The 20,151-nt window shown below is 51.8% G+C and overlaps 1 protein-coding gene across 2 annotated transcripts in view; it reads left to right on the top strand.

Annotated features, from left to right (window-relative positions):
• IL1RAP (interleukin 1 receptor accessory protein) overlaps positions 1–12,239 on the top strand; it is a 53,582-nt gene extending 41,343 nt beyond the window's left edge. The window contains exon 11 of one of the 2 annotated variants that reach the window (XM_019532914.1): positions 3,431–8,060. In XM_019532914.1, coding sequence (XP_019388459.1) covers positions 3,431–3,798 — 368 coding nt within the window. In that variant the 3' untranslated portion in view covers positions 3,799–8,060. Of the gene's footprint in view, positions 1–3,430; positions 8,061–11,320 lie in introns of those variants that run through there. The other variant, XM_019532913.1, reaches the window with a different exon arrangement.
• The last annotated feature ends 7,912 nt before the right edge of the window (positions 12,240–20,151 follow it).

Genomic DNA, 20,151 nt, shown 5'->3' on the forward strand with positions numbered 1-20,151 from the left:
CAGCGTTAGGTTGAGCAGCGTGGTTCGTGCCCAGCTGACGTGTGTCCTCCAGCAGGTGCATTTGCTGAGCTGAGGATGCACGTTCAATTTTTCACCCCTTTCTACCCCTGCCAGCCCCGCAGAGCTGGGAGGCCAGGTCTGGTCACATCCTGCACTGGGCATCTTCCTTGGCATTGTTTTCTGTGCTTGCAGCGTCCCCGGAGCAAAGCAGTGCATCTCCAGTGCCCTCATCGCGTACGAGACTCCAGCTGGGCTCTTGGGACGGGTCTGCGATATAACGCAGACGTACCCACGCTAGGCTCCCGTGAGCCAGCTGGGGTTGCTAGAAGCCTAGCTATGGGAGGGTGGAGCGCATTGCAAGTGCAAAGCCTGCTTGAGAAGCGGGGTAGGCACCCCCATGCTGAGCTCCCGATTGCTACCAGATCCCCTGCTAGACGGGTGCTAACAGCAGGAGGGCAACGGGTTTGCAACACAGACCCCTTGCTGGACACCTGGCAGGGTTTGCAATGCCGCTGGTCAGACACGCCAATCTGTCCGCTCGTAGATGGAGAGCGGCTACTCCCTAGTAAATGATGCACGTGGAAGCCGCTGTGCCGTGAGCTAGGTTACCGGCGCGCTCCAGCGGTGCGGCACGCGGCTGGCCTGGAGAGCCCCTGACCGGTACCGGTGGACCCAAGCAGGCATGGGCAGGTGGTGCTGGCTGGTTACTTTTAAGGCATGCTTAACCCTTTTCTTTCTGTCTGGCATTGGTCCGCTAACAGGTGGGCTTGCCCTCCTCTTTTTGCTTCGTTTCTCTGCTCGTTCTGTTCGACGGCTGTTTGATCGCAGGGCAGCTCTGCTCGGTGCCTGCAGCGCTCACGGGTCTGTGCCACCACGAGGACGCACGCTGGCCCCCAAAACTAACTACCATGCAGCTTTTCCCCGGGGGGTATCGACTGTCCTCCCTCTCTGTGGCCATCACCCCCTCTCCGGATCTTTCCCCATGTCCAAGACAACAGTGCAGCCTCTGTCTCAAGGGTCACTTTTCCAACCAGCATCCACTGGGATCACCTATGTTTGACAGCACGTAGCAGAGGCTTAGCCTGGGCGCGAGGCATGCTCCATCCAGCTGCTCCTGCCGAAGAGGTTCAGAGGGGGAAGGAGTTGCCCCAGGTGGAAAGGGCCACGGAGATTTCCCTGCCTGCTGGCAGGGAGACGGCACCACACTGGAACATAAGCTGCGTGCGGCCTCCGGACTTGCTTCACAACTGGACTCAAATCCCGCGATGAATCCTGTTCCAACCCCCAGCTGCTGGTCCAGCTCTGCTCCCTGCACATGGATGCAGCCTCCCTGTCCTTGCCTTTTTTTTTTTTTTTTAAAAAGATCAGGGATCAGGGTTGCCCCTGGCATGAAAACTCTGCCAGCAGGGTCACAAAACGGAGCTCCGACGGGTATTGGCCACGTCTATCTTTACTAGGCAGCGGCTCGCTGGGTGCAGGAGGTCCTTGCACAGGGGTTGTGCAGCTCATTGGCAGCGGGGCAGCTGCTTTGTGGTCTGACCTGTATGTTTGTGCACAAATGGAAACCTCCACGTTGGTCCCCCGTGGGTGCTGCCCTGGGGGCGTCTGCCACTGGTCCGCCTCGCCGAAGAAACCAGCCGAGTGCCCAGATCAAGCACCCAAGCTGCTTGGGTCCCCCTGCCTGTGATCTGGCTGCAGCCACCTGTCTCGTGCTCCAAAGACACCCCCAGGCTATGCGGAGGCAAGGGCTGCCCTCCTCGCATCTTGCAAAAGGACATCGGAAAAGTGCCGGCCACCGCCTGCTTAGAAGCAAATGATTTGGGTGGGTGGATCACGGTGCTGAGCTGCTGGAAGTTGGAGCCTGCGCCCTAGCGTCTGCCTCTCCCTCCTCCCTGCATCGGCAGCGGTGCCAGCGCAGTGTGCCTGCTGGGGACAGGGCAACCGGGGCAGCCTGACTGCAGAGCCCAGCTCGCCCTGGACCAGCTGCAATGAACTTCCAAGGAAAACAGGCCACGGGCGTTCTCCCGCTTGCTTATTTAAGCCTGGATGCTTGCGTCTCTCTCTCTCTCTGGCTCTGCTATCACGTCTCTGCTCATCTTTTTCCTTCCCTTTTCCCTCTGCAGAGCCTCTCCCTTCCCAACCACCCTAGCTGTAGCCCACGTCCTGCTTGACCGAATGATACAGGCCCTCAGCAGAGGTCACTTGGATGCTCGCTCTGGACCGATTCCACCGCCGACCGCCCCCAGAGCCAGCTCCATGCTTCCTGGCCGGAGATGAGGTCATTTTTAATCGTAGTGCCATATGCAAACGCTGCTGTTGCTTCCCCAGCGCTGGTTCACCGGGATTCAACTAATCTACTTCTTGGGGAATCATGGCAGGCCAGGACGTAGCTTTTGGCAGCTGGTGCCTGCCTGCGGAGCGGTGCATCTGTGGCACAGGTAGCAAATTATGCTGTCCTTGATAGAGAAACAGTGGGAGATGGATTATCCTGCCGAGTTTGCTGACAGGAACTAATCAAACACCCTTGACAGCTAAATGAAGTTGTGCTTCAGTTTTGTTTTATTTTCCACCATACTTTTTGACCGGGCGTGAGCCTGTCTTTTGTCAGTGAAATACAGAGGCTCCAGTGATGGAGGGATAGGGGCGTGCTGGGGGACTTTGCATTCATTATGCAAAGGTGTCTCGAGCAAAGCAGCTTGCTGCTGCTGGAAATCGAAGCAGACCCGCTGCAAGCTATCACGCTGCTGTGTCCTGTGGGGGTGTCTTTGAGGCTTGGCGTTGCAAAGCACGGGGCAGCTGCCACAGCTGGGTCTTCAGCTGCTCCGGCATGGCAGGGTGAGGAACAAGGCTCAGGATTTAGGGGTAGGGTGAATGCAGTCGTAAAGGCAGGTCCGCTCTCAGACCTTCCCTCCAGGATGATCACCCTGTTTTGCAGAGGGAGGGAGCTGGGGTAGAAGAGTGAAGCGATTCACCCCAAGCTGCAGCCGCTTGGAGCAAGGGATCTCCTTAGTGCCTGGTCTGCTTGGGCATGTCTCTGCATCAACGCAGCTGGTGCAGTGATCATCTGCAAGCCTCCTGCCTCCCTCCTGTGTCTTGCTCAGCCTCCCCTTGCACGCTCATCAGAGCAAGGGTCAATTGGGGCTGGTCCAGCATGGCCTCAGCTGCTGCGCGTGCAAAGGAGTGCGACAGCTGAGCTCTGCCCTTGCAACGTGTGGCCTCGTGGTAGCCACGGGGAAGGGAGCTGGCATCTTGGGGTCAGCAGAGAGGTGTCTATGAGGGGCAGAGAAAGCCCGGCTAACGGGAAGGAGGTGGGTCCTAGCTGCTGGAGCTAGAATTGCCTTCAGCCCTTGGGAGTCTCCTACGTGCCGCGATTCCCAGCCCGGCAGTGCATCACTAACCAGCCTGGTGTTTCTCTCCCCCCTTCCCCCAGTTGTCACAGACGAGACCCTGGGCTTCATCCAGAAGAGCCGGCGCCTGCTCGTCGTCCTGAGCCCCAACTACGTCCTCCAAGGGACGCAGGCCCTGCTGGAGCTCAAGGCAGGGCTGGAGAACATGGCCTGGAAAGGCAGCATCCGGGTCATCCTCGTGCAGTACAAAGCCATCCGGCAGAGCAAGGTGAAGGAGCTGCAGCGGGCCAAGGCCGCCCTCACCGTCATCAAGTGGAAAGGCGAGAAGTCCAAGTACCCCAAGGGCAGGTTTTGGAAGCAGCTGCAGGTTGAATTGCCCCTCAAGAAACACTCCTGTGGCTCTGGCCTGGCTGAGCAGGAGCTCTCCTACTGCCCCATGGGGCACGTGTGAGGGGCTGGGGCACAGACAACTGCCTCTCTGCGGCTGTGCGAGGAAGGATCCGGTCTCGAGTGTTTCGGAGGACAGCACCCCTGCTGAAAATGCATTCCCCGCGTTGCAGGGCAGCAGACCCCGCTGCACCTGCCCTCCCGAGGTCCGGGCACCTGCCACCCGGGGAGGGTGCGGCCATCCTTCGGGCCAGTGCTCTCGCCCCGATTCCCATCGGGTCGCTCCTGCTTTCTGGGATCGCCCTTCCCTTGGCTTCTCCGAGATCTCCAGCCCCTTCTCTCCCATGCTGGCCGTTGCAGAGCCCTCTTGACTGGTCTCCTGCCCAGCAAGCAGCTCCAGATGTTTTAGGAAAGGACTGGCATCGGTTCGCTTGTGCACTCCTCTGCTTTGCTGCAAGGTCACCGATTCCTGCTTCGCTGCTGCCTGCGTGCCCAGCGCTGAGCTGGCTGCTCGGGCAGCGTCCCGTCCAGATAGTGCACACTCGGTTTTTTAACAGGGCAGAGCGGGTGCCCCAGCACCGTCCTGTTCCTCGCTGTCAGGGCTTTGCTGGGTGGTATTCGTCTTCAGGAATATCTAGGAAGACTCCTGCCAGTCTTCTGTGCTCTCCAAATCCTGTGGTGCCGCCACTGATTGATCCAAGGAGAGTTTCTCCTGCATTTATAGTGCCTCAGATCACACCCTTGCATGTCTGACTTATTCAGAGCGTAAACTCAGGGACTTTGCAAGGGTTGCAAACTGCCTGCATTTACTACAGGGCAATAAGCAGTGTCTCCCTTTAACATAAGCTGCTGGCTATTGGAGAAAGGGGTTGACTTCTTTTTTTGCTGAGATGTCTTTTTTTTTGCTGTGCAACCCGGTAGGATGGAGGTATGAGCTTCTGTTCATTGCCAACTGCTTCACAGCTGTCTTCTCTCCCTAGCTTGGCGATTTTCAGCGGGGGCCACAGCACCCAGTAGTTCCTTGAGTCCTTTCAGGGGTGCCTCAACATTAGCACCGTTAGGATGACAAACACAGTTCACCCTGAGATTTCAAATAGAAGTCCGTAGCGGCGGTCTTTGAGTTCTCTGCAACAGAAAAACTACTCTTCTTATTTGTCTGCAGACTAAAACCAAGTGGAAACTCAGAGCTGACGTTGTCTAAGGGGTGTCTTGAGTCTAAAAAAAAAAAAAGGTTGAAAGACCCTGCCCTAGACAAGCAAGGATAGAGTCATCAGTCTGAACCAGAGGCCTTGTAACATAAGGTTCACATTAACACTGGTTTGGGTTTAAAAAAGAAAGCCCTACCCAGAGGGTTTGCAAAGCAGGCACTGCCACCCCACTTTTGCAGCCTCTGAACTGGAGGGAGACCATAGCTATGAAGCATTTCTCATCCTGTCTGTGCCTTCCCGATGCTGTTGGTTTGGGCAATGTGCCCTCCTGTTTGAAACCATGCCAAGTTTCGAATCACATTTTGCAAAGCCCAAGCCAGCACCTTCTAGGTTTTGCGCTTCTGCAGTCATGGCGAAGTGGGAGATGTGCATGCTCTTGGCAGCTCCGGCTCTCCAGATGCAGAGCGCCGACTCCCAAGGACCATGCAGTGCTTTAGCACAGGGGATTCAGGCCATGAACTGGTCCCACTGGTCCTGAGCTCTCTCCTTCCCTGCCGTCACTGGCGCTCAGCTGCGGGGCGTGAGGGCGGCCTGTCTTCCAGCCATCCCTCCTCTCTTCCCTGCAGCCAGGCTTGACGTGGAGGACCTTGCAAGCACTCAGCCCTGAGCCCAGCTCTGCTCCTGGTGCAGCCCCACATCTTGCTGCTGGGAGCAGAGGTCGGCTGGCACTGAGCACCCAGAGGCAGCGTGCACGGGCTGGCACGAGGATGCTAAAGCATTGCAGCGGGGCACGGATGTGCTGGGCCGAGAGCCTGTCCGCTAGCACAGCACGCGATGCTATCCCAGTGCTCAGCTGGACGGTGGGCAGCTGTAAGTGCGAATATAAAGCTGTTGGGGCTGGCCAGCTCTGTGCTGCTTTTCCAGGGAGGGTTGCGTTCTCTAGTGGGTTGTGGACTGGAGAAAATCCCACACTATTTACTGATTCGTGTGATGCGCCTGGTTGGGGAGTATTTAGCTAATTGCACGATTTCACAACGATCACACCTTAATTCATGCAACACAATTTTATTTGAAAAATGATTATTGGGTGCACAACATTACATTGTTCTCAAGACAAAGTAAACATCAAAACACTACAACCACATACTCTAAGACTAGTTAAGATTTCAACTAAGGGTTAAACTTGAATTGGAAAAGAAATAATTGTTATCATTTACATTATACTTACAGACCTAGGATTCCAGGAAGCCAAATACCCTGATACATGTTCATTTTTAATGGGCTGGTAGTGATAGGAACGAGCCCCCTTCTTCTGGTCCCACTCAGGCGCTTCGCGGCTTCCGCGTGAACAAAAATTTTGCGTTCACGGAGAGAGCGGTTCAGTGATCAGCCTGATCTGGCCTGCGCTTGCGATTCTTCCCTCGTTGTTCTCCAAATTGGGACTGTGGGTTTTCGGGTTATATACTAGCTGAGTTGCCGGCAAGGGCCCCTCCTGCCCAAACTCATCACCACTCCCAAATTTGGGCTCGGATATTATATCATGGAAAATTTCTTTGGTGGGAAAGTTTTACCCACCAAGTGGAATTTTCCCCGCGGCGAATTTCTAGTGCCGTCACGTCCTGAGACTTTCCCTACCACCACGATGACCCTTTAGTGCCCTGTTGTATAAGACCCCTGGGCTTCAAGTTCTCGGATCTCTATAACTTTTATCATGTAACGAGTCTAATTCGGATTTGATTCTATCCCGAACTGGCTAATGGGCATTCATTACATATAACTCATAAATTTTATAAATTTATCATTCAGGTGACGGGTTGTTTTTCCCCGTCGTCCTGTGGGTCATTTCCTACCGTCTCCAAGCTCCGCACCGCCTGGGAGCTCCTCCAGGTGCAGTGATCTTGACACCATTTCGGGTTCATAGCCCTGGACGTGCCTGCGTGCCGTTTGTAGGAGACGCATAGCTGCTATTTTCCCCGTGACGCCCTATCATTGCTGTGGTGTCTGCAGGCGAGACCTGAGCTCGCATTATGGTGCTGTTTTAAAAAGCCACGAAGAGCCAGCTGGAGCTTGGAGACTCTCCGCTTCACTGGGCCATACACACTTGTGCTGTTCGGGGCCCTGGCTGTGCCTGGCCGGACCCCGCTCCAGCCATCTAGCACACTACTACTTCTACCTAATTCCATGCATTTATTAGCATAGCTCCTGGGAGCATCAGCTGCAAAGCCCTTGGTGCCGGACACGGTCTCAACCCTAAACGGGGAGATAATCCCTGCCTCAAATGACGCATCCTTAGTACCAAGGAAACGAATCGTCCTGGGATGCCACATCCCAGCTGACCTCAGTGAAGTAACATGGGCCCAGGGGCTTTGCTATCCATGGAGGGAGCACGGTTGTTTCCTCCTCTACCCATTCGGCCCAATTCAATTTGCACCCATGGTTTTTGCTACGCAGGGTGAGGCCATGATAGCTGCAGCACTTCATCCAGTTGCATTTTCCTCCTTGCCTCATCTTCTCCTCTTAAAAGCAGGCCAAGTGGCCATCAGGCAGCCATAACGACTGCAGGCAGGAAGATAGGCTCCAAATGAAAATGAGATATCCTTGTTCCCATTAGATGCAATGAGTGCGCGTGTGCACGGCTCTGCCAGCTCCCAAGCAGTAGCGTGGTGCACGAACCACCTTTGGGGTGCAGGGAAAGGACATCTGCCAAGATTTTGGGAGGAGACTGTATTAGGAAACAAGTCCCCATTTGTTTGATTTGCATTTGCTTGCTTTTAAGTGGTCTGATTAAAAATATTAATAATATATTCATATTTATTTTGCTGCCATAAAACAGTCACTCCAGTGACAGCAGGGATTTCCAGGCCGTGGCCCTGAGAGAAGACAAGCTGTGTTAACTCATCACCGAAAGCAGCAGCCAACTTATCCTTTTAGTTCACCATATTCATGTGATTTTTGTGCTATAATCAAGCATTATTTTATGTAAAGGTTTCCATTTTATTTCACGGGGGTGGGGTGGGGGGAAGGGGATAGCTCACTTTGGGATGGACACCCCGCTCCGCCCATATCATTTCTTTCACGGCTGATCCCACGTTGCCCTGTGTGATCTCACATCTCATTTTTGTTCTGCAAAGTGTCAGTGTTTGATCTGGCTATTCAATAAATCATTTTTACTTTTGCATTTCTGTTCATTTGCAATTTTGCACCTCTTTGTGCTGGCCCTGTGCCTCCCTCAGAGGATCCTGTCCCAATATCAGCGCGCCTGGGCAGAGTAACCAGAGTGGGTAGAAATCATCCCAGGCCCAACCCTAGGTACCGCCCGTCAGTCTCCTGTAAGTCGTTAGGATACGTAGTCTGGACACCTCCTTGGGAGTAGAAATGCAGGGGAAGACAATCCCGACCTCAGAGAGACTTCAGCCTGAAAAGGCAGGAACAAAGCAAGAGGAAGCATTATTATTCCATTATAAATGATGGTTTAGGCCCCAGGAGACTAAGTGAATTGCTCAGAGTCATGCAGGGGGAGGTCTTTGTCCAAACTGGAAAGGACGCAATCAATGTGGACCACAATCAAGCTAATTATGCGATGCTTCCCCTAATCCCATCGTAACAAGCTAATGCAAAGGGACGGCTTTTCAATGTCATTCTTCGGTTATAACTGGGGTGCTGTGCAGCAGACACGGGAATCTGAGTAGGTACCAAAATCTGCAAGAGACCAAGAGCAGGTCCCTCATTACAGGCGTATTACTAGTATACTTTCCTTCCTGCGGTCCCCTTGGTGCAGCAAAGGTCAATCCTTTACTGGACAAAAGTCAGAAAAGCAATCCCAGTGAAGCAAGAATGGAGCAGAGAAGGAGGGAGAACTGAACATCTCCCCCAGCCTCCTAAGTAGGGATAAAAAAATGGAAACCAGCATTTTTGCTAACCAGAATAAACGTTTGCAAAAACCAAATAGTAAGATTGGGGCCATAGAGGCATTTTCCATTCCTTTGAAATCAAAGTGAAAACATTTTCATCTTTTTTTTTTATTATTAGTTCTAAGTTTTATTGCAAATTAATTTACATTTCAAAAAGGAAAAACAATTTTGCTTTGAAAAAAAATAACTGCTTTTAAAAAAAGATGCTGAAACCTGCCTAGTTTCCGGTCAGAGCTTCAATCGGTTTATGAAAGGGGTGATGTGATGTTGTCCTTGGTAAGAGGTGATGGGGCTTGCTGATACAGTCCAGCTTCCTGTGAAATGGGATAGCTAGACAATTGCAAAAGTGTTTTTTGTTCCCCCCAACATTTTTTCAAATGGGAAATTTGTCTAGACTGATCTTTTCCTAGGAACAGTTTGTTTCAATGGACCAGTTTTCCTACAAAAAAATCCCCAAAACAACCGTTTAGTTAAAAAAAACCCCCAAAACTCCCAACCAGCTCTTTAAATGATAATATAAATATGGACGTGCAAACCTGCTGAAATGACTGTTTGTGTAAAATCTGTTCTTCAAATCCTGAGTTCTTGGCTTAATATTTGAAAAGCAAAAATCTAGAACTCTCCATTCAGAGATGGTACCTTTTATTAGACCAACTGAGCAAAAACTAAAAAAACAGTAATAATTATAAGAGGTATTTATGAGCCAAGAATTCTAGATTTTTGCATTTCTTTTTGTCTCAGACCAACAGAGCTACCAAGATACACGTGTCTGCACATCTTCATGGTGGCAATTGGGATAAGGCTTTAAATTCTGCAACGATTCCAGGGAAACTTTGTTCCTAACTTGAACGAGGTTTTGCTCAGATTTCTTGATGCCATACATCCCTGGCTTAATAGTTTGCATTCATGAGATGCTGATGAGAAATATGCATCAGCAATTCCAGAGCTTAACCATGCATTGCTGGAGGAAATATTTCTTTTAACTGATTTTTACACCTGCTGCCATTCAGTGTCACTGAATGCTCCTCAGTCTGTGTGATGAGACATCGTCAGTAGAAATCCCCCATACCAATAAAAGGGCAGGTGAGACACAAGCTGCTACCTACGTCTTGCGTATTATTATTGTCACCATCATCTAAAACCAAGTTCTCTGCTGCTGGAGAAAAGAAGAGGCCTCCACAGCAGGACACGAGCATCTTCTCAAAGGCAAGCACTTAAGCTGCGATGCAAGCTCAGACCGGCATCAGCACTGCCTGATGCTCTTTGGTGTGTGTCCTCTCCCAGCATCTGATCAAATGAAGCTCATGGAAGCTTATGCATTTCTGATTTCGTTCTTCTGCACGGTGCATGTCTACCCTGCCTTGTCGTAGGAGAGTAACCACAGCAGAGCGCGTTTCAGGGCTCAGACTTTCCCGAAACACAGCACTGTTATGGCAGGCAGACCCCTGGATTTCCATCCAGCCTACCTCCGTGCACCCCAACACCCCTGGTGCCACCTTGCAGGGCCCACACCTATAACAGCAAGCCAGATGCAAATCCCAAATAGAGGAGGGCAGATGTGCACGTTGCAAAAGCTGTTACAGAGCAGCAAGTTGCAGCCGTACTGCCTTCTCCCTCAATGCGGCTGCCCCAAGGCCTTCGGGGCCTGAAGGGGAGGGGAGGAAGAAACCGCCGGGGTTGCCCCAGCGTGCAAAGTCCTTTATGAGATCCCCCTGCAAAAAGGGGTTTTCTTCTCCCTGAGCTGATTAAAACATGACCTCCAGCAATCCCTGCCTTGGTCGGACGCTGTTGGTCGCATGCTGTCCTCAGCTCCCTCGTGCCAGGGGCCATCACTCACACGAAGTGGACAGCCCTTCTGTGTTCATTAGGCTTTCCTGGTAATTGTGTTAATGAGGGTGAATTAATTTGTTAAGTGGTGTAGCCCTGTTAATTCCCATCCCGTACATTGCACAGCCATTAATTACAAACCTTTGGCAACCCCCTAATATGCTTGGTGTCTCTTGTCTTTGCTAAGTTGGACAGAGGGCCTTCAGTATTGCACAGGGGAATTAAAAAAAAGCAAACCCTCATTCATCATCTTCCCATGCAAAGACCCCATGCAATATGAATGAACCCTAAGAAGCCCACCTGTAGGGTACTAGTGTCATAAAGCCCATTTTACAGAAGGAAGGACTGAGGCACCCAGGCGCTAAGGGGCAACCTTTTCACTTCATTTCGAGTGCTAACTTCCTGGCTGTTCGACACAGGAGAAGGTGCAGGGGATTTTCCGAGGGGCTAGCCTTGAGGAGTCGCAAACCTCTGGAAAACAGGCCGTGGGGGTTGAGTCCCCGATTGCTTTGCGCTGCTCTCTCGATACAAAAGGCGATGTCAGTGCTAATTGAACAAGCTAGCCACACTTCCCTTATTGCGGTGGAAGTTTTCTGGGCTTCTCTAATGCGTTTCTCTCTTCTCCAGGGGCAAAAGGCAGTGCCCGCCTGGGGGTGGGGATACGGCTTCACGCGGCTCTCTTCTCTCCCTGCTCCTCCAGATACCATCGACGCCGTCTTCAACTTCATCCAGCGAAGCCGGAGGATGATCGTGGTGCTGAGCCCCGACTACTTGACGGAGAAGAGCATCAGCCTGCTGGAGTTCAAGCTGGGCCTCCTGTGCCAGAACGCCATCTCCACCAAGCTCATCGTGGTGGAGTACCGCCCGCTGCAACGCACCCACCCCAGCATCCTGCAGCTGAAGGAGTCCGTCTCCTTCGTCCCCTGGAAGGGGGACAAATCCAAGCGGTCCGGCTCCAAGTTTTGGAAAGCCTTGCGCCTCGCCCTGCCCCTCCGCAGCCTGAGCGACAGCACGGGCTGGAACGAGAGCTGCTCCTCGCAGTCGGACATCAGCCTGGATCACCTCCAGCGGCGCAGGAACCGCTCGAAAGAGCCCCGGGAAGCCACCGCCGCGCCGCGGGGTGCAGCCTGGGCTCCCCGCTCGAAGGCCATGCAGCAGAGCAAGCCCTTCCTGGCCTGCCGGTGCTGCGTGACCTGCAGTGACGAGGATGGTAAACTCAGCAAGAGCCGCCCGGCGGCTGACTCCAAATGGGAGACTCGCCTCTGCAGACCGGGCAGGCCCGAGGCGCGGAGGGTGCAGAACGGGAGCAGGCCGGAGCCCCCCGTGGCCCCGATCCCGGCGCTGGCGCTCCACCAGTACACCGACTTATCCAACAGCGGCGACTTCTACGTCCTCTAGCCCCTTTCCAGACTGGCTCGGCCTCCCCAACATCTCTTTGTTTGCTCTGGAAAGGCAGGAAGGCTGCAACGATTTAGCTCGGCGCCCTGCAAGCAAACCCACGGGGACCCGCACAGCTCGGGTGGGCGGCGGGGGCCGGCAGCTTTCCCTCTCCCCATTGACACCTGCTAAATGGAAATAAGAGAAACTAAATGGACTTCGTCTGCTGCTGCTCGCCCATCTCAGCAGGGGCTGCTTCTGGGATTGCTGACGGGAAAGCAGAGGCAGGATAAATGATCTCTGCAGCAAGCCGTGGCAGCGTTGGAGGGGCCCTGCCTTGCGGCCTTCCCTATTGATTTGGGGACCAGACCTCTCCCCTAGCATTGCAGGATGGAGCTGTACAGCGCCGGGTCCAATCCGGTTATAAAGGGACACAGTCATACCCTGACAATCTCCGAAAAGCCTTTAATTTGCTGCCGTCCCAAGCTGCAGCGAAGGGAACCGGGATGAAAGACGGAGGGGGCACGCTGTGCTCCCGACAGCATTTGTGCGGTGCCGATAGTGGTTGAGAGGGGATCAAGGTGCTGTTTTGTCACTGGAGTCCCTGGAGGGCTGTGGGGACAGGTCCGTGCTGCGGTTTTCAGTTAGCTTTCTTCTGGGTCGCTGCGGCCCCTCACGCTGCAGCCGGGGAATGCATTACACGTGGAGGGGAATGGGATGAAAACCCACGGAAAAAGCCAGGGGGTAGGGAGGCACCGATTAGAAAAGACCGTGTCTGAAACGCAACGGATGTCACACTGGCCGTGTTTCATGCCGTGACACAATTGATGGGCCGTGGGGGCAGATGTTCTCCCAGATGTTTCTGGTTCAGGTGCTCAGTTGTAGTTGTAGCTTGTGAGATATAACCCCCTCCTCTTGGGACATTAGTCACTCATGAGAGGTGGTCTTCAGCCCTCCCCTTACTCCCACAACCACCATTTGGCCAAGCCAGGCTATACCATCCAGTTTTCAACGCCTTTCCCGGTAATATACCCTGGGCAGCCTTTTCTATCGTCTGCGCCCGAAGACAGGTCCTACATTTTCTCTGGTGTTGGAGGCATGAATTGCCCCTGGGGATCTTATCCTCTTTTGCCCGTTTTGCCTTCAAGGATTGAAAGGCCATAGCCAATATTCAGTAACAATTGACCCAAGAAGCTGAGACAAATGACTATATTTTTCCCCAAAATTGTTTCCGGAAAGCCTGATGTAGAAAGAAAAGATTTTTTCCAGAGTCATGGCAGATTGCTCCCCGGCTGCTCTAGGTAAAAGGCAACAGTTTTAGCCCTTTAACAGCTGCTGCCCAATTGACAGCAGCTTTTGGCTGCTCAGCTGAAAGCTACTGCCCGTTCGGCAGGAACAGCAAGCGAGTTAAAACTGGACTTCACCCCCGCCGCTTGCTGGCTTGGAGAGAAGCAACAGCCATTACAGCGCAGTGTCTCCATGCTTTTCTTTCGGCAGAGGAAACTCGCTTTCCATCCTTGAAACGTGCAACTCGGTTTTGGAGGGCTGATTTTTGGGGAAACAATCCATGTCGTATGCAGCTAAATAGGGCATAAGGGAAAATGGAGTGGGGTAAAAAAATATCCTGCAACGTGGAGTTATTCCAAATAAAACACAGGTATGAAATCAGCCGCTGGCCTGTGACAAACTAGAACAGCGGGCGCTGGCTAGACGCCTTCCCTGTTAATCCACCCGCGGCAGGATTGTGCCTCAAATGACCTTCTCCAGCACTAAAACAGGCCCATTTTAAGCAACTAGGGCCCCGTGTCACACCACAGCAACCCCCAATGATTCAGTAGGAAGAGGAGAGGAAAAAAGTGTTTTTTGTGGGTTGTTTTAACACAACATCTACTAAACTCCAGTGTGTTTTCCAAGAAAGAAAGAAAACAGAATAGACACGGTCAAAGTAAAGGTGCCCATCGCCTATGAACTGACCCATCACATCTCTGTGAGCAGGTCTGACAGATTGGAAAACAAGCCCAAAATAAAAAAAAATCCCACTGCTTTGTAATAAATCATCCTCTGGCACCGCCGCGGCTGTTTTATGTGGGCACTTGTCAGCTTTTGCTCAGGAGCCCTGACCTTGTTATGACCACGTCAGAAAGCAGTGAATTATGGTCAGGACAGAGAGGCAGGGAGAATTGGTTGGAGACAGCGGTAAAATGCTGAAACGGCAAACATTTTGGAGCAATCCCATCAGAAAGGAGGTAAAATACCATTGGCTAAATACGCCACGGGGGTATGGAGATCGCTACCGAGCTGGGTTGGCTTATAGCAGTGGTGTAAGTAGATATTTATCTGCTGGAGAGGGAAAAGCAAAGCATTTCTATACTGACTGGGACGCTTCGCTAGAGCCTCGAGTCTTACACCAGCTAGGAGAAGAAAAGAAGTTTTCGAATAGTTGTCTGCTAAAGCCAAAGCTTTGAGGCATCTTGGGCTGGTGGGATTTAGAGATGTTGCTCCCTCCAGCGTCTCTCAGCTCCGTGCAAGGAGCCGTCACGTGAATGTAGGTTCACTGCTTGCCTTTGGTTTGGGGTATAAATCATCCCTGAACTGAGGAGTCTGCACCAGGCCGGCCAGCTGCTTGCCGCGTGGGGCTTTTGCACAGAGCCCGGTTATTCCCTGCAAGAAGGCAGTAACCGCTGGGTAGAGATGCACCCAGGCCTGCTGCTTGATGATGGCAAAGTTTGGAGGGGGATGCCTGGCTCTCCACCCTTTGCCGATGCATTTGGGTTAATGCTGAAGCCTTCAGCTTGGTACTGTGTTCCCCTCACCGCCTGGGGCTTGTCTCAGTGGGTAGGATAGCTAGCACACATCTCTGCCACCCCTCTCTCAGAAAACTAGGAAATGCCAGCCAAGGAGGGCGAGTGCAAGGCTTGGAAGCAGGATAGCATATGCAAGATCTCCTTCTGCAATGGTCCATGCATACTCTGCAGAGTTTCCCTCCACGAGGGCTAGACTGGAAAGGGTTTGCTATGTTGGAACAGATGCATTGGGTGGGTTTGCACCGGCGTGTGCTTCAGAGGCAAACTTAGGGCATGTGTCCACCGTCTCTCCTGTGCCCGGCGGCAATGCACTCAGAAGCAAGCTCCATTTGCTCACTTGCACCCTGCATCCCAGAAACAAACCCACAGGCCAGGCTTCATATAGCCCTAAGTGCATACCTACAAGCATGCCAGAGACAGACAGCTTGGGAGTGATGCTGACTGAGCGCCCCACTGCTCCATGGGTCCACATTGCCCAATTTTGGCACGGTGGCAGGTACAGGGGGAACAAGTAGGTACAGCCTGTTGCCTGGTGTCCTTCTGTGCTGTTGCCCCAGGAGTGCAGTGCTGCTAACACAATGCCGATAGCACGGGCTGGGCAAGCTTGCCCCAGAGTCTGGCGACACAATAATGCACAAGGTTTCCAAATGAAGCACGACTCCGGGAAGGGCTGCGTGCAGGGAGGGGAGCCCCTGCTATCTACCTTTCCAATGCATTTCCTCCCTGGACACGCACTGACTGTGGGAGAGCTATGACGCTCCATGCACCCATCACACAGGCACTGGGTCACCATAGCTCAACTGATAGGAGCGGTGCCAGCAGATCGAGGGCAGTGATTCTCCCCTCTATTCAGCACTGGGGAGGCCACATCTGGAGTCCTGTGTCCAGTTTTGGGCCCCCATCACAGAAAGGATGTGGACACGTTGCGGAGAGTCCAGTGGAGGGCAATGAAAATCATTCAGGGGCTGGGGTACGTGATGTATGAGGAGAGGCTGAGGGAACTGGGCCGATTTAGTCTGCAGAAGAGAAGACCGAGAGGGATTGAGTAGCAGCCTTCACCTCCCTGCAGGGGGGCTGCAAAGAGGATGGAGCTGGGCTGGTCTCAGTGGGGGCAGATGACAGAAGGAGCAATGGGCTCAAGCTGTGGCAAGGGAAGTTGAGGCTGGATATTAGGAAAAACTCTCTCACCCTGAAGGTGGTAAAACACTGGGACAAGTCACCCAGAGAGGTGGTGGACTCTCCATCCTTGGAGGTTTTTAAGACCAGGTCAACTATTCTGTGTCTGGGATGATGGAGTTGGGGCTGGTCCCGCTTGGAGCAGGGTTTGCACTAGATGTGACCCCCTGTGGTCCCTGCCAGCCCTCATTGTCTGCGATTCAAAGAAGAGACATCCCACCTGGAGAGGGATTCAGAGGCCAGCTGCGTGCTGTCGCACAGGCCATTGTCCCCCAAACTCCTCTGGCACAGGCTCGGGGGTGCCGTCAGCACCTGCACTTTTCTCCGGCAGTGCCAGATTTAACCAGTGTATTGCAGCTCTTGCAGCAATTCTTGATCGATTCAATTTTTACAAAGCCCCAGCTCCCAGAGTCCCGTGATCTCACTGTGATCAGGTTTGAAACACAGTGCCTGCAAACACAGGAGGCAAATGAATAATAAGTGTATTATTTCTTGGAATGACATGAATTTTCAGCTGTTCTCATGGTTTTGGGGCCAGGACCAACTCAGTGGGGACCATTGCAGTCTCCCAGGCCTAGAAGGAAGGGCCTCCTCTTTGCACCAGTTTGCACCCCTCTTTTTAAAAAAGCAAATAAATAAAGCAAACCCTCCGAGACGATGGTGTGACATCTCTTTTGTGGTAGGCTCCAGCTCCTGCATCCCTGCACTGCATTTTTGGCCATTTCATTTAGTTTTAAAATGGCAACAAACTCTCTTCTCCTTTCAGTTCCCTGGGAGCCCCCCGAGAATCCATATTTGCTTTTGTAGCCATATCAGTACTAGTCACATCCCTGAGAAAAGAAGAGATGTGATGGAGGGGGAGTAAAATCTGGAGGGTCGTGGAGGAAAAGGTGCTCAAGTGCTTTCCTGGGCCAGACCCTGTTTAGCTGTGTATCAAAGGAGAAGCTAAGGGGGAACCTCCTTGCCTGCTGCCAGCACCTACTGGGGATGGAGATTTGCTAAAAGATCGATCTCCAACCTAGCAGCCGTGATACCAGTGGGTGGAAGGTGAAGGCAGGTAAATTCAGGCTGTGCTTTTAAATCTGAGGGTATCACTCACCGGAGCAGCTCTCCAAAGGCTGCACAGATTCACCGGCAGCAGAAATTCTTCAATCCGGGTGGGATGGGTTTGTTTTTTCCTAGCAGATCTCATGTCTTGGCCTTGGAGCAAGAATCAGTTTCTCTGTGAACCTGGAGAAGTCGCATTACTCTGCAAGAGGTTTCTGGAAGACAAGAAAATCATCCCCCCTTTCTCTCCCTTTTTGCCTTGTCTATTTAGATGATGAATATTTAGGCAAGACTGCCTCTTCCCAGGTGTTTGTATGGCCACTCCACTGCAGCCTGGCCCATGTGGGGACACCTAAGTACTACTGTCATGCACAAAAGGAGGTTAGGAAGTCATACGGGGATCTGCCGACGGGGCGATTGAATGCACTCGTTCCTGGAAACGGCCTATATACACCATAAGTGATGCCATTCTCCTAGTATGGCAGTATTTTGGGGTGAGGCCTTTGAGAGTTCGGGGTGAGGCCTTCCTGAGCTCTGGAGAGGAGCATCCCAGGATGCACCACCCGAAGGGATAGCAATGCACGCGCCTGCGCTTCTTCATGGTGGCAATTGGGATAAGGCTTTAAATTCTGCAATGTTCCCAGGGAAATTTGTTCCTAACTTGAATGAGGTTTTGCTCAGATTTCTTGGACCCAGGTGCTGATCCCTGGAGCGTGTGTTTTTATAGAGGCCATTTACTTGGCAGAGTGAGGTACGGACAGATGGCAACGCTGAGGAAAGCTGTTCGACTCCGTCCTGTCCTCTCCTCCCCACTCCCATCGTATAGTTTCTCTGCCTATTGCTGCCCAGTCCTAGGTGTTGTCAGATGGGGTTGGCTCCTTTTGTATGCGTTTGTTCAGCACCTACCACACCGGGGCAGGGTGTGCAAGCACTATTGAACTGCAAGTGGAAGATTGCGAGACACGCCGTGTCTTTAGAGATCCTCACCAGGAAAAGGGGCATCAAATCCACCCCACAGACTCTTCTGTTTAGATTCAGAGAGTTCAAAGCCAAGAGGGAGCATGGCATTACCTATTCTGACCTATTGCCCTTCTCAGGCAAGACTTAATTTCATCTAATCCATTTCTGGATTGAACTGAAGGCATCCAGCCTCGGTCTGGAGGCATCCGGAGATGGGAGACCCTCTACTTCCTTGCAGTTCGGTCCAAATTTTTTTGCTAACCAGAATAAAAAAGATTTGCAAAACCCAAAATGGTGAGACGGGGGCCATCGAGACATTTGTCCAGTCCTTGAAATCAAAGTGAAAACATCCATCTTTTTTCAATTGTATTTTTATTGTTTCTAGGTTTTGTCGCAAATTAATTTACATTTCAAAAAGGAAAAACAATTTTGCTTTGGAAAAAATAAAAAGAATGGCTTTTTTTCCCCCCAAAATGCTGAAATCTGCCTAGTTTCTAGTCAGAGCTTCAATCGGTTCATGAAAGAGGGGATGTGATGTTGCCCTTGATACAAAGCGATGGGGCTTACTGATACAGTCCAGCCCCCTGTGAAATGGGATAGATAGACAATTGCAAAAGTTTTTCTTTTCCCCCCAAAACTTTTTGAAATGGGAAATGTGTCTAAACTGATCCTTTCCTAGGAACTGTTTATTTCAATGAATCAGTTTTCCTCCCCAGCACCCCCCCCCCAAAAAAAACCCCTTTTAGTCAAACCAAAATCCCAACCAGCTCTTTAAATTACACCATAATTATGGACATGCAAACCTGCTCTCTTCTTTCTCTCTGCTTCCTTGGAGTTTGGTCTCAATTGTGAAATGTCTTCACTGACACACACAAAAACGAAGTGGTTTATTTTCCATTTGGACTTGCTTGGCCTAAGTCTCCAGCCAGCAGTTCCTGTTACACTTCCCATCACTCAGGAGACTGCAGTCCTGATACGTTCTCCACAGAAAGAAAATTAGACCCTGCAATCAAGTCACCTCTTAATCTTATCGAACAAACAAAACCAGCTGGGGTCTTTAAGTCCCACGCTGTCCAGCATTTTCCCCAACCCTCTTATTTAGTCTTATGGCTCTTCTCTGAACCCGGAGCCATTTTTCAATGTCTTTTTTGAGAGACGTCGAGTAGAGCCAGGCACAATAAATATCTGGTGCTGGCTCCTCCAAGGGCTATGGGGAGGTGAAACCACCTCCCTGCTCCTATAGCCAAGGATCACATCTCCCCCTTTATACCCTTCTGCCATCCGGGGCACACGCCGTGTTGTTGGTTCACCAAGACATCTCAATCTTTCATCATCGTCATCATCACCATCACCATCGCTGCTGGTCTCGAACGCAGGCCCGATGCCGTGGGCATAGCCTGTTCTCTGCTCCCGGATGGCTGTGCCATAAAACACGTTTTGTTTAAATATCCAGCTATGAAGCAAGCCAGATTGTCCAGCTTGCTGCCTGTCCCTATTCACCCACTGGTGGCCAATGTTATTAGCAGTGGTTTTATATGGACTTCCCGATGATTGGTAAAAAGGGTTAGAAACACCCTTGTCTCATGTGGATCCCTTCCTCATACTGGCATTCTCCCAGGCTTTTGCAATTGCCCCAGCATGACAAGATTCATTAAAAATTGATGTCAGGGGCCTGGCTGTCTCTTCAACCAGCTCTTCTACGGTTTGAAAGCCTGTGTCACTTTATAATCCTGTAATTAATGAGATAGGTAGACAGAGCTTCTAGGCAGAAGGGACCATATGGGTGCCTCGTCTGTCCAGGACGCAGCCTCAGATTTTTTTCACCCAGGTTACTCCTATACGGATCTGATATGTTGTGTTTGGCTAAGAAGGTTTTTTGGTAAATCTGATATCTTTTATTAGACCAACTCAAGTGGAGCTGATATGTTGTTTGGCTAAGGCCTATTGCCCAGACTCAGTCGTGCAACGCAGTCCATCAGCCCATTGACACCCCTGCAGTTCTCCAAGTGTGCCCGGGTGTGATCTGGCTCAGAAACTGGCCCCGCATCACAAGCCCTGATGTTAACCAGTATGGATTGGCACTTAGCAGCCAGATGGGCCCATGTCTCCACACAAAACTTTTCATTCTCAGCCGTGATTTTGGCTCAAACAGACACTTCTGCAGCAC

The sequence above is a fragment of the Crocodylus porosus genome, unplaced genomic scaffold (genome assembly GCF_001723895.1).
Source record: "Crocodylus porosus isolate Cpor-Errol unplaced genomic scaffold, CroPor_comp1, whole genome shotgun sequence".
NCBI classification, from domain to species: domain Eukaryota; kingdom Metazoa; phylum Chordata; order Crocodylia; family Crocodylidae; genus Crocodylus; species Crocodylus porosus.